Consider the following 13,703-nt stretch of genomic DNA (forward strand, 5'->3'; position numbering starts at 1 on the left):
CAGGGCTACAGTGAGGGCAAGAACAATATCATTCACAAAGGCGGACAGCTGAAATACATCTTTGCAAAAGGAGATACGATCAACCTGGGGATTTTCTTTAATATTCTGAAGGAAAGGTTCCAAAAATATTTCAAAAAGAAAGTGGGGAAAAATGACACCCCTGAGAAGTGCCCTTGCATATGAGTAAGAATGTAAAGGTCTGTCCAGTGAATTTGATCCTCTCCCAAGGTTACATTATAGGGTTGTATTGCATTTCAATACATGATATAGGTTTCCCCAAACTACTTTATTGAACAATGGTTTATCTTCAAGTTACTTCCTCCCAAACTTTCTTCATGGCAATATCTATAAAATCAAGGCCATTTTGGTGTTCGGGCATCAGTTTGTGCAGTCAATTGGCTAGGACTTTAGCAAAGATCTCAAAGTCTAAATTGAATAGAAAAATGTGTCAGTTAGATGGGCAGAGTGTTGGGTCCTTACAGGGTTCGGGTAGCAGCATGATGCGGACTTCACTTATTCCTAAGAAAGCTCTGTTGTTTGCACTTATATCATTTAACATTGCGGTTAAGATGGGAAGGAGTTTGGTAAACCTATCCGGCCTCACACCTTAAAGCACTTCAGCTGCCCAATGTCCCTCACCTCTTCTTGGCCATGGTGATGAGCTCACCTATAGTGGTGGACGACTATAATGAAAGTTTAGGAAGTGAAACTGAATCCGTGTATGCTGCTTGCTCTTTTTGGCAAAGTGCGATCTGCAGTATATAAAGATTGATAGTGTGTATGAAATGCAGGACTGGATTGGAACCCAAAGCAGCCCTGGCAATTTAATTGTATCGCCCCAGGGAAATCACTGCCTGGCCCTGGGAGGCTGCAAACAGTTGATTGTTAGTGAGGGTCGATATTGCAGTAACAAAACCAGCCCTCACCGCTGCAAAACTGGCCCCCATCCTTATAGCTTCACGGGGAAACACCCAATGCCTGGTACGGCCAGTCCAGCCCTTGTGAAATGCCTGGCGTGTGCCCTCAATCATGGTGCGTAGTGTGCCAGTTTCATCTTTAATCTCCCCAATGTGCCTGCATGTCTAATAGAATCATAGCTTAAATGGCAGTAGGGTGCAAAATGTGTTCCCACTTTCATGGTATATGGGTCAATATGTAGTGAGCATGTACTTTCCTCTATCTAAATCTAGGATGCAGAGTTGGCCCCATATAGTTGTCACCCTTCCCCAAATTTTATTGAAAGGGATATTTTTGTGTTTCTGTTCCTCCTCTTTCAGTGCAGAGGGTAAGTTTCCCCTGGTTAGCTCAAACATGCATTTAAGTCTTGCTGCCTATTGGATAAGGGTTCCCCTATTAACTGCTATGAGGGCATCCCAAGCAACACACTTTTGCAGTACCCCTGTATTCCCAAAGGTCAAGTATACTGTTAGTTTTTCACCCAGGACTATGGGGTCTTTCAGTAATTATTTGTTAAATCACCAAGAGCCCCAGTAATTGAGTCTCACCTCTCTCTCCCGGTTTCATGTAGGTGTCTCATGGCAATGATCAGTGAGAGTCTTGGGCATTTAGCCAGCCCCATCCAAAGCATGTTCTAATCTCTTATCCAGTAGGACTAGGTCCATCCTGGCATATGTTTGATGTGCTTAAGAATAGTAGGAGCATTCTATTGTTATTGGGTATTTAGTGCACCAAGCATCCACCAAATCCCAATCATTTACCAAGGCCTGTCCTTCGGCTGATAACTCTGGGATCCCACCATGACCTAGCTGGGATCTGTCTAGGGCTGCATTTAGCAACATATTAAAATTTCCCGTGATTATCAAGGGTTCCAAAGTGAAATGGGTAAGAATTCGCACAGTCTCTTTCAGGAATACCCTAACTGTCCACAGTTAGGGGCATACAGAGACTTAAGGCTAACTAGGCTATCCTCCCAAAGACTTTAACCTCTACCCATCTACCAGTCTAGCTGGTTTACTAGCTTAATGCTTATTGGAAATAAACAGGCCTCTAGGGCTAAGGAGTACTGCTATTCCAACTCTCTTGGAGGAGACAGTCACATGGTATTGAAAAGAAAATATTCATCACCTCAAGCTCGCCCTCTCCACCCTCAGGAGGTGGGTCTTCTGTAGAAGCATATATCAGTGTCAGCCGCTTTAAATTCCCCAGAATTCTACGCCATTTGGAGGGGTCATTGTAAGCTATGACTTTCAGTGATGTGCACCCACTAATAATTTTATCATACGAGAAGCATGCATAGCATTTCATTTGTCTCCCACCCAGACAAATGATATGTGATGTAAAAATGTGTGGTCAATGTATCTCTCTCCACTTAAATTCTGGCTAAGAAATATTAACAGTGAAAAGAACACGTCATATTACCAAAGTGCCTGCTCACAAGTACGGTGTATTGGCTGTGTTGATGCATCCATAGGTTAGCACCCCCTACCTGACTGCCACACCCACTACGTAGAAGAAACTCCAGGGCCCAGGTCTGACTGGGAGCAAGATGAAGTTATATCAAGAAGAGTAGTCTTAGTTGCATTCAGGGTTTTAACTTGGTTCATCTTCTTTCATGCCATTGTTGCTGGGTCCACAAAGGTACTCTAGATGTTGGGCTTTGCGAGTTTTATGCTGGTGGTACTTGGTTGACAACTTCTGTAGCATTTCATGACTATCTGTTATCTCGATAAATGGATCTATGCTGTCCCCTGGTCCTGTGCAGCTTGGTCTTTATCATCCTCTGGTGGCAGGCTCAAGATCTGCCTGGCCTCCCTGAGTGAGCCTGTGGTCAAAGAGCAATCCCCCCCCATAAAAAGATGTGTAAAATTATAGGTTAGTCCATCCAAATACTATAGGTTTATTATCAGCGTTATTGTAGTGCGCCAGTAGTGGAGGTGATGGGGCCACCCAAATCAGCTTGGTAAGTGAAATCACTGTAGTTGAACAGGAAGATAATCAAAGACCACAATGGGGTAGCTGTGTGTTCATGTCCACAATAACACCACATTTAAGTATGAGGGGTCCTTTATTGGTTATCCTGGGGGGCCAAAGCAACAGCAAATATTCAGGTATGGGGTAGTCGGATGGCATTTGTGTTCTTTTGCAGATGGTTGAAGGGATCGCCCTGGTTACCAAGGCCAAATCATTCTTCCCCCACACCACCACTTCAACTCCTGTGGCATCCAGAGAAGATCTGTTGCTCCATGCTCCATATTGTGATGCCTACAGTCATGATGAGATCACAAAGATGCAATTACATCTCGGTACCCGACAAACCACCACGTAAAGGAATGGTAACATGGTAATCAGTCATTAGTCCCAGTCATCCATGGCGGTGTAATAATTCAGGAGGTAGGAGGCCAGCAGCATTTGAAAACCCATACCTTTACCCCAACCAATTAGCCCCACCTCACATCATCACTCTGACTACGGCTCAGGAAGGCCAGATCCAGTGAAAGAATTCCCATCCCATTGGTGAACACACCTTCCGCTCCGCTCTCAACAGGTGCCCCACTCTTAAGGGCCCAACCAATCCTCCATTAGAGGTGCAACCGCCGCTGCAAGTTGGCAAAGTTGCAGCAGCCATGCAGCCGCCCATCCCTCAGCATGTGGCTTAACGTCCGTTACCTCCATGCTGGGATAAACCCCTCATATCAAGTCCACATTAAAGACATCCGCCAGTGACCTAGAATGGTTGGTGTACCATTCATGAGGATTTGATAGGATTGACAGGGTTTTACAGGCTAGGCAGAGGAGCCCCTATTTCAAGCGGCCATATTGGTTGGCAGCCGACCATGCCCCCCACCATCCAACCTAAAAAGAACAAACTCACCTCCAGAACTGATAATATCAACAAACATTGAGATTGAATCAAAGTAGTGGTGGTCTTCAAATCTCTCCATGCACCACCACTCCTCTAGCCTCCTAAAAGGAATGACAAATCAAACAAGACTGTTCTTATAGATAAAAGCAAACAGATCAAAGCTCCCTTTCCATCCAGTTGAGTTATGCCCACATCACTGCCTCTTTAGATCCACACCTCAATCTCCATCAAGTGTCCCCTCAAGTCATCTGCAGTACCGTGCAGAAAATCAGCTCACTCGTCACACCTTCTACTTGCTACTCCTCTTGCTATATTCAAAGAAAAGAATCTAAACCCAAGACCCGTCCCTAACCTCAGTTTTTCTCAGGGCATCTTCTTCACCCTGAGACAAAATTCTAGTTTAAGCCTCAGCTGAAAAACTTCTCTTTTGAACCAAATGAGGCAAAAATTACAGAACCTGTAGCTAACCATCCGTTTATTGGATATAGAAAGTCATGAAGTGAATTGTCGTGGTTTTTTTTATAATAACCATATAGGGGGCCCATGCAGAACATAGCATATGCTCTCATTGACTATGATGTAATTAGACATTGCTTAAAATCAATCAGGCGATGCAGACTGCACATCTACTTTTCAATATGTCTAGTATTCAAACACATTTAATCCCCTGCAACAAATCCTGAAACTAATTACCTGTGTGTACTGTAAGTTACCTATTAATGTAAATTTACAGCATTTGCATTTAACAGAATCTTTCTTTCTTTGCAGCTTCTCTTTTACATTCAGGACAGTGATGATGTTTATGGCTTAATCAAATTTCACAGTCTGGAAGACCAAATGATTGAAAGCAGCCCAAGTGGTCGTTTTCTCTCCCTAACCTTTGCAAGACAAGGAGGGACTTTAAGAGATGTGAAGCTGACATATTTGGCGTTGTATATTCCTGCTGGCGCCATAGACCCTTTGAGGGCGAGAGAGGGAGTGCTGAACGTTTCTACAAAAAACAGTATCGTCTTCTCGGAAGGGAAACCTCAAATTACTGTTAAGCTGCCAATTAGAAACGATGCATTTCTGCAAAATGGCGCCCATTTTGTCGTACAGGTGAGAGACCTTTTATTTAAACATGTTATTGTCTGTTATAAAAGGAAACTCTTGATGCACTTTCTTTTTAATGTAATTTCTATATGTTCCCACCGGATTAACAAACGCTCTGTCTAGTCTGTGATTGTAGCATACACCAAACCACCAGGCCCAGAAATATATTTGAATACCATCTCTCCATGCTTTAGTTATCTGTTGTTAGGCAACTTCCAAAAGTAAATCAATTATGTGAAAATTGCTGGAAAGAATAGACCAATCTTCTGAAACGGTAACCAGGAATAAATTAATAAAATGTAAAGGGATTTGTGTGTGAAAAATATTATTGGTTTGTTGCTAAACATGTAACCAAAAATTGTAGGTATGAGGACATTCAAACAACATGTGTTTCAAGTCTGCTGAAACAGTATTACATGTCCAGCAGGAAGAGGAGAGAGTGGAATTCATCCTATGTAAGGAGGGAGGTGTGTATTAAAACCTATTATAGATAAAAAAAATAAAGTCTGAGTGGTATTAGCTGCCCTTGAACTTTTTCTTATTTTAGTCCATATTTTATTCCAAACTGAAATAGAAAAGGTAATTTGGAAATCAATTTCCCACGAAATTCCCACATCCGTTTTAGTTCGAGTATCTGGATTGAAGGTTACCTGTTTATATAGTTGAGATGCTGAAGGAGAGTTATTTAAAAGCAAATATAGTTTGTGAGTAGAAGATGGGTCCATTGAGATTGATGGGAGTTGGTCATAAATCGATTGAGTGAGCGAGCTTAAGGAAGAAAATTGAGGTTTGCAGGGGTTATTTAAAGGGAAAAGTACTTGAGCGGAAGGAAAAGAAATACATTCCCATGAAAGATTCTGATAAAAATAATGTAGCCCTTTAGCATGCCAAGTTTTCCAAAAAATAAATTTGTTTTTAATCTTGAGAGATATATTATACCAAATAGGAGACTGTAAAAATTGTTCTTTAGGGTCTTGGTAGGAAGAAATAATAGGTTGTAAAATTTTACAAGTATTATTAAGAATAAGGAAGGATAGAAAAGGAGCTTTATGAGAAAGAGCTATGAATTCTTTAAAGTGAAATGGAAAAATATATATATATTTTTAAATTTTAGTCCATAAGGGTAGGTTGATTGCATCATCATTCCGTAACAATAAAGAAGACTGCTTGAGGGAAAAAGCTATATGATAGGAATGAAATTCTGGAAAGTTTACATCTCCTAAATGTTTGGGATTTTTAGGTTTATGGAGACACATACAAGCCTTCTTATTAGTCAATAGGAATTTAGATAAGATCTAATAGAGTAACTTATATTGCGATTTATCTATATTTATAGAAATGTTAGAAATAAAAAAAAGTATTATGGGTACCAGCATCTTTATAGTATCTAGGTGACCCCACCAAGACAAAAATAGGGGGGTCTATTGGGTTGTAAGCAAGCTTAACTTCGTATGTAGTTCCTTATAATTAAGCGGAACAGTTTCTTTAATAGATGGAGTAAACCACAAACCAAGATATTTGATTTTAATTTGATTCCAGTGGAATTGAGAGGAAGTAAAATCAGCATGAAAACATAACTTATTTAGTGGAAGAATTTCACACTTGTCTGGATTCAATTTATAGCCCGAGATTGACGTAAGAAATTCCACCTCTGATAAAAATGATGATAACGATGTTTGTGGGTGTGACATAAATAATAATATTATCAGATCATAAATGCCAGTACTGCACCTTTCTTTTCTCTTTTACTCTTGACAAGCAGTGAATTGAACATCTGCCCTCAATAACCACTTTTTCAGTTTGACGTAATCAAAAACTTTTATTTATATTAATTTGCATCAATTTTACTCAAAAACTTCAGAATTAAAAATACTTCATTATATACCAAAACCACCTTCTAACCCTCTAAATTACCCTTTGGACACCCATTAGAAAAATAATCAACATTCACTCTCTCTGCTACGAACTCTCACATATCACACATACTGTGTCTGATTCATACTTCGATTATACTCATTGCCACATTCATACACCATTTCCAACTCTCATACTAAGACAAAAACATATAAAGGACAACAAACAACCCACCCTGGGGGACCTCAGCAGATAACTTTCTCTGATAAGTTACACAAATTTTCTTTTTTCAACAATAATAATAACTAGAAAAACAAGGCCATCAGCTAATTTTGAAAACAATTTGCACTCCTAAACAGAATCCATCCTTTTGATTGGCCAACATAATCGTGTGGTCTACGCATTTTGAATCCCACTTTTTTGTAGGGATTCTCTTCAGAACCCAAAATTTCTTGTCTTTCACTCAAAGAAAAAATGTAGGTGTGTCTCTGTGAAGTAATTTGTATTGGATGAGCCCGTCGCACACTCTTGTAGTGAAATCTTCCAGGTACATAGGCGATTTTCTGTTGATATTTTTATGGTGTCTGTGGATGCATGTTCATTTCAGGAGCTCCAGGTTGTTTGAAGAATCAAAGTCTTAATCCTAATCACGGAAGGCTTGATCGGCTTAATATACCAACCTGGAGCGGTACTGCACCTAGACATGCAGTGCTGGTGCCGTGCTCACAAGGTACCTCTAGGAGCAGCTTGCGGTACTGCACCTAGACATGCAGGGCTGATGCCTTGCTCACTAAGGACCTCTAGGCGCAGCTTGTGGTACTGCACCGAGACATACAATGCTGGTGCCTTCCTCACTAGGGACCTCTAGGAGCAGCTTGGGGTCCTGCACTGCGACATACAATGCTGCTTCCTGGCTCACTACGCAACCATTTGCAATGCACTAGGGCTTGTATTACTGAACGAATGAGCTATTGCCGTTGCATTTACTCCCTAGGTTTTATTTACCGCCTCAAGGTACTTTTTTCTTAAAAGGCTTCAGGCAAGACACACACTTGGTCGTTAGCTAGGCTGGCTGTGGTTACTTCTCACACTTGAACCTCTCACATTTATATGAGACGTCTATAAATTTCCCTTTAACAGCTCCACAGAGATTACAACCTAATCCAAAATTAATGTAATCATTTTTTGTCACATTTCAAAGCTACTAATTGCATATATGGACATAGCTATTTGAATGTACTCATAGTACTGTCTTGCATGCAATGCATTATGGTAAGTGTGGATTTACCATATCGTCTGCAGGGTGCAGTACCATATGTGACCAAAAAAGGTTCGCTGTGCTGGTGCTTTGCTCACTAGGGACCTTTAGGAGCAGTTTGTGGTACTGAACAGAGAAAAGAAATGCTGGTGCCTTGCTCACTAGGGTCCTCCAAGGAGCACCTTGGGGTACTGCACTGCGACATACAATGCTGGTTCCTGACTCACTACGCAAGCATTTGCAATGCACTAGGGCTTGTATTACTGAACGTATGAGCTATTGCCGGTGCATTATTATTTGCAACACCAATACCCCCAAACTATTAGTAATGTGAGAACTATTGAATTGCAAATGCTTGTTTTCAATGTTGTTTTTTGGTAGTCATTGCAAGACTGGCACAAGCTGGCAGACTAAGGTGCCATGGCTGCAGGCGTTGACTGCTGAAATGCAAACTGTGCGTCTGGGACTACCGCATTTCTTTCTAGTGTAAAAGAAACAAGAAAGAAAGATATATCTGCTAATACAAATGTTGGTCTATGAGTGTCAGTGGAGAACGTATTGAAGCTACCATTGGGGGTACTTCTGATGGCTACAACAACTTAAAATAAGTAAGGGAGAATCAATGCACCACACATAAGGCAACCGTTATATTTGTTTGGCATAGACCTGCTCTGTCTGTTCTTTCTCAGTGTGAGCGATGTACCATTTTCTATTGAACATACACATTACATAGTGTGGGACATTGTATGGTGAACACAGGAGAAGAGAAAGGGCTTTCACTCTCTTAGCCTATTGAGGCTAAGACAATACCGATCATTTTAAAATGTTATAAAATGCCTACAAGGCAACTGGGTGTTTGTTTTGCATTTAACGGTATGATACTTCTGTTGTAATCCAAAGACATTGGTCCAAACAATACTGTACATTCTTTATCGGGTATATAGCATTGTATATTTATGAATGTATAGCAATACAAGATGTTCAAATTAGTTACAAAAGTCATGTTGGACATATTACTGCCACTGGCTAGTTTAGTGAAATATTCCTTAATAGCATTGTTGTTTTCACCTCAAGCACACATTTGCTGTACTCTTCAATTTTAGTCCTATTTTCTCTCTAAAGTACTTTGTTGTTTAACCCAGAGGCACAGTATTTAACTGAAAATGAAGCGCAAACTAATTATCTCCTTGTTCAACATAAGTTAGCAAACGGAGATCATAAAACTGCAGCATTCAGGCCACGAGAAGGAATTTTGCTGGTTTGTGAAACCATTGCACACCCTGAGCTCCAGTTCCAATCCAACCTTTCTCAAGCTTGACCCTCGCAGACCAAACATACCTCTTGTCATGCTGTGAATGCACAGGCTTCATTCAGTACCCTATTATTTAGGTGAAATCCATTGATGAAATCTAATGAAATCCACACTAAGGGCAACTCTCATGTCCTGTAATCCGTAATCCGTAATCCGTAAAGAGATTAAGAGCCCAGTTTAGGTTTTGACTCCTCATCACGAGTGGTGCAGTTTTACTTGGTTGAACACTAGCAGCGCACTAAGACATATTATCACCACTGTCAGAAACCAAGTATGTCGCTACCAAAAACTCATAAAAAGATCAGAATTAATACCTCTGAGGGCTTCAGTGAAGTTTCATGCCCTGGTTGTCCTAAACCACGGTCTGTGGCCTTTCTACTGCGAGCTTTGGTTTTCATTTACCTTTTTACCACTATAATCAGCAGAAATAGATACAGTCCTAGCTGTGATCTTCTCATCCGGGTCAAGGGTAACCTGCGCACAATGCCACCTGACCCTTCCGGTTTACCAGTGCCCCAGTGACCTCTCAATTCGCAGCCTCCCACTGCACCTTCTAACTCGGCCATTATTATTCAGGCAGATGGTTACAATAGGTACACCACCTTAATCAAGGTCATCTGCAGTAAGTAGGTAAACCATCCGTTCCCATATCATATAAAAAGCACAAACGGCACAGACCTTTTTGCCCTGGGTTTTTGTTTTGCAGCATGGGTGTATTCATGCCGCAGAACTCTCTGTGCGGCATTCACTGGTAAGATTCCCATCATTTACAAGGGGGCGTGGAAATGCATTCATTGCATATGCTACTGCAGAACGTGATAGGGGAAGGAGTCCCAAACAGAGCTCAGACTGCACTTCACACATTGGGTAGTTCACCGTTTGAGAACCTCCATGGACACTGAGTCAGGGGTGTTCTGCAGAAGCTTTGTGCCCATCAGAGGGCATCGTCACAAAGTGTGTCCCTGGCAGCACAGTGCTGTTCTAGGGCATCTGCAAAAGCTAAGAGTGGTGGGTGCTTGTCACTCTTTCAGCGTGTGTACCATCTATTACAGAGACAGGCGCACGCTAGTGACGACACATCGGCCTACCTCTTCTAATGGGCACTGTATATCATAGGCACAGGCCCTGCCTTGTGACGCACAGTTTCATTCATGCGATAGGCCATGAGGACATTGTAAAAGAGCGGGAAGAGAAGATAAAAAAATGGTAGGGAAAAGAAGAAGCTCTTTCGCTATGAAAAGTCAATATGCATCCACTTAGAAACCTCAGTACTCGCGTGTACAAGCTAATTGAGTGCATAACAAGTTGGCCACAGAGCTCGTTCAAACCAGGAAAAAGCCAACTCTATACTTTGATAAAGTCTTAGTGAGGTCAGTTGGAAGGTAAACTTACTATAGCTGTTACTTAAAAACTGTTTGAAAATGAATATACATGGTAATGGTTACTTTTACCACCAAAAAGGAAATACTCGCTTACAAATTCAGAAGTTCCAATGGCTTGCTTTGGCATATTGTTTCGTACCACTTGTACAGTTTTATGGATTGCAAATACGTTTGTTTTTCAGAGTGTCTCATCAGTACTTGACTTATCGGTCATCAAAGCAATAAAGGCTACATCTCAACTGTTCGGATTTAAACATGTGACTGCAGTTTTGTACAGATGTACCTGCAACCGAGCCTATTTAGTGTATAATGCTTGGTATAGAAATCACATAAAGCCTTTTCGTGTCCACCAGGCAAAGTGTAAGACAGGAGTGTAGCGCGGCGGGGCCTAGGACAGGTAGGCCTCTGCTGCGCATAAATGAATCACTCGAGAGACAGTAGTTAACTCTCGGCTGGAAGACCCCAAGCGGTCTTCAGCCCATTTATTTATACCCTCGGAACGAGCCCACCCCGAGGGGTGTGTGGATGCATGGGTGATTTGCTACATTGTCATAGAGAGTCCGGGTGGCTCTCTACATCCCTTCTTTCTTTTGGTGCTGGACCATTAGGTTCTCTCAGTTCAAGGGGAGGTATATACAAAGTCTCTTAGCCGTTGACTCGGCACCGGATTCGTCCTGAGACCATACCTCTGGCTCCGGACACAGGGAGATGTTGCAGCCCCAGCCGGGGTTCCCTGAGCCGACTCGGCAGGGGCGTTCTGGTCGGTCAAACAGGCACCGCCATCACTTCCTTGACTGCCTGTTCTCAGCGACCCAGGTACGGCAGTACTGTCAGTCGGCAATCTGGGCAGGGGGGTGAGTTCGGCACAGAGTCTTGATACTCAGAGGCCTCAGGGTTTACTTCCGCCTCCGTGATCTTCTTGAAGCTGGACACATTTCTTTTCAGAGATTGTTGTCCCCTTTTTGCGGTCACCATGGTCCCTTGGATGCTTATGACGATCCATGCCTCCGGCTCGTTAGGAGTCCAGAACTTCCACCCAGGATGTCAGTCTTTGATTACCACCCGTCTCCCACTCTGAGCGGCGGTTCCTGGGCCCTTCTGGCCTCACTCGCTTTCCGGTTAATTGACTCTCTCTTCGACTGGACGGCAGCATCATCCCGTTCCATGGGCACCCACGTCGGGTCAGATGGGATACTGTTCGTGGTGCTCGCTTGAACAGGAGAAGAGCCGGAGCACATTTAGTGGTGCTATGAGGGGTCCGACGGTATGCCCCCAGGAATTGGTCGAGGGCTGCCTCGGGATCTTCCTCGTTGTCCACTGCAATGCGTAATGCATGGTTGATTGTTCTCATTAACCTTTCTACCTCTCCGTTCCCTTGGGGCCATAGCGGGGTAATCTTCTGGTGGCACACCGCTAGGTTCTCAAGATACGCCTGGAACTCCCGCCCTTGGAAGGGGAGTCCGTTGTCTGACTTGACTTCTTCCGGCAGCCCCATCATTGCGAAGTGTTTTGATCCAGGACTTTCTTCACCTGTGGGAAGGCCGTTGACGCAATGACTTCGACGATGGGAAACTTCGAGAATGAGTCGACCATGGCCAGCATGTGACGGCCATCTGGGAAGCTCCCAAAGTCCACACTGAGGTGTGTCCATGGAGTTCTGCATGGTTCTTCAGTGATCACTGGTGCTGGCGCTGGATCCCCTCTGGTGATTGTGCAGGTGTGGCACCACCGTACCATCTCTTCCACCATGGAGTCCATGGCCGGGAACCAAACCTTGTCCCTCAGCCTTGCCTTGGTCTTGGCCATTCCTTGATGCCCGATATGGGCCAACTCGAGGATCCTCCTCTGTAGGCTTCCTGGGACCACGATGAGATGTACCATCAGGATAACTCCTCCTTCCCCCACACTGAGATTGCTTCGAACGTGCCATAGTTGCTGACGGGCATGGCTGACCTCTGGCCAGAGGGCGCGGGCCCCATCCATAAAATGGGTCCAACCGTTGTTCTCTAATGCTCTGCGAACCCTGGACAGAGTGGGGTCTTCTTGGGTGGTTTGGCCGATTTCTTCGAGCGTCATGGCTTTGGGACATGCCCCTTGCGACACCATGTGGACAAACGCCTCCGTACTGCACGCATCCGCTGAAGGATCATCTGGTGTTGGAGATTCCGGGTGTCGAGACAAGTAGTCAGCAGGGTTGTGTGCTCCTGGGCGGAAGATCACCTTGAAATTGTATCCTTGCAACACCAGAGCCCATCGCTCGATCCTCGGGGGCGCCAATCGGGAAGAGCCCACAAACAGTGGGAGCAACGGCTTGTGGTCGGTCACAACATTGAATTCTTGGCCACATACATATAAATGAAAATGCTGGCACGCCCACTTGATTGCCAATGCCTCTCTCTCGATTTGGGCATACTGGGTCTTGGTGTCGGTTAGGGCTTTACTGGCGTAGGGAACTGGTTTCCATACTTCCGGCCCATATTCTTGAAGAAGGACCTCTCCAAGGCCCATGGGGCTTGCATCAACAACAAGTTCCGTTCTGCCTTGAGGCTGAAAGTAGGCAATCACGGTAATGTCTTGGAATGCCTTGTTGGCTGCTAGTGTCTATTCCCACTTGTGGTCCTGGCGCGTGAGAGCCCGCAGTGGCTCGGATATGGCTGCCAGATTAGGAATAAATCGTCCACAGTATGTGGCCATGCCAAGGAAGGTCCTCACCTCGGTGGGGTTGCGGGGGCACTGGCTGCCCGGATGGCTTCTGCTTTCTTTGGATCCACCAGGAGCCCCTCTTAGGTGAACGTATACCCAAAGAAGTCAATACTTTCCTGATAAAATTAGCACTTGGACGTGTGCAGAGTCAGCCCGCAGTCCACTAGCCTTTTTAGCACGGCCCGGAGGTGTGAGTGATGTTCCTCGAGCATGGTAGAGTATACAAGGATATCGTCGCTGAGGTTTATCACCCCCTGCAGCTCCGAGAGTGCTTCCCGG

General features: G+C 43.8%; 1 protein-coding gene across 1 annotated transcript in view; it reads left to right on the plus strand.

Moving 5' to 3' along the window:
* Positions 1-13,703, plus strand: part of ADGRV1 (adhesion G protein-coupled receptor V1) — a 1,865,288-nt gene that overhangs the window by 134,376 nt on the left and 1,717,209 nt on the right. The window contains exon 9 of the mRNA XM_086963519.1: positions 4,592-4,921. Within this exon, the coding sequence (XP_086819645.1) occupies positions 4,592-4,921 (330 nt within the window). The remainder of the gene's footprint in view (positions 1-4,591; positions 4,922-13,703) is intronic.

The sequence above is a fragment of the Lissotriton vulgaris genome, chromosome 3_1 (assembly GCF_964263255.1).
Source record: "Lissotriton vulgaris chromosome 3_1, aLisVul1.2, whole genome shotgun sequence".
Classification (NCBI taxonomy): Eukaryota; Metazoa; Chordata; class Amphibia; order Caudata; family Salamandridae; genus Lissotriton; species Lissotriton vulgaris.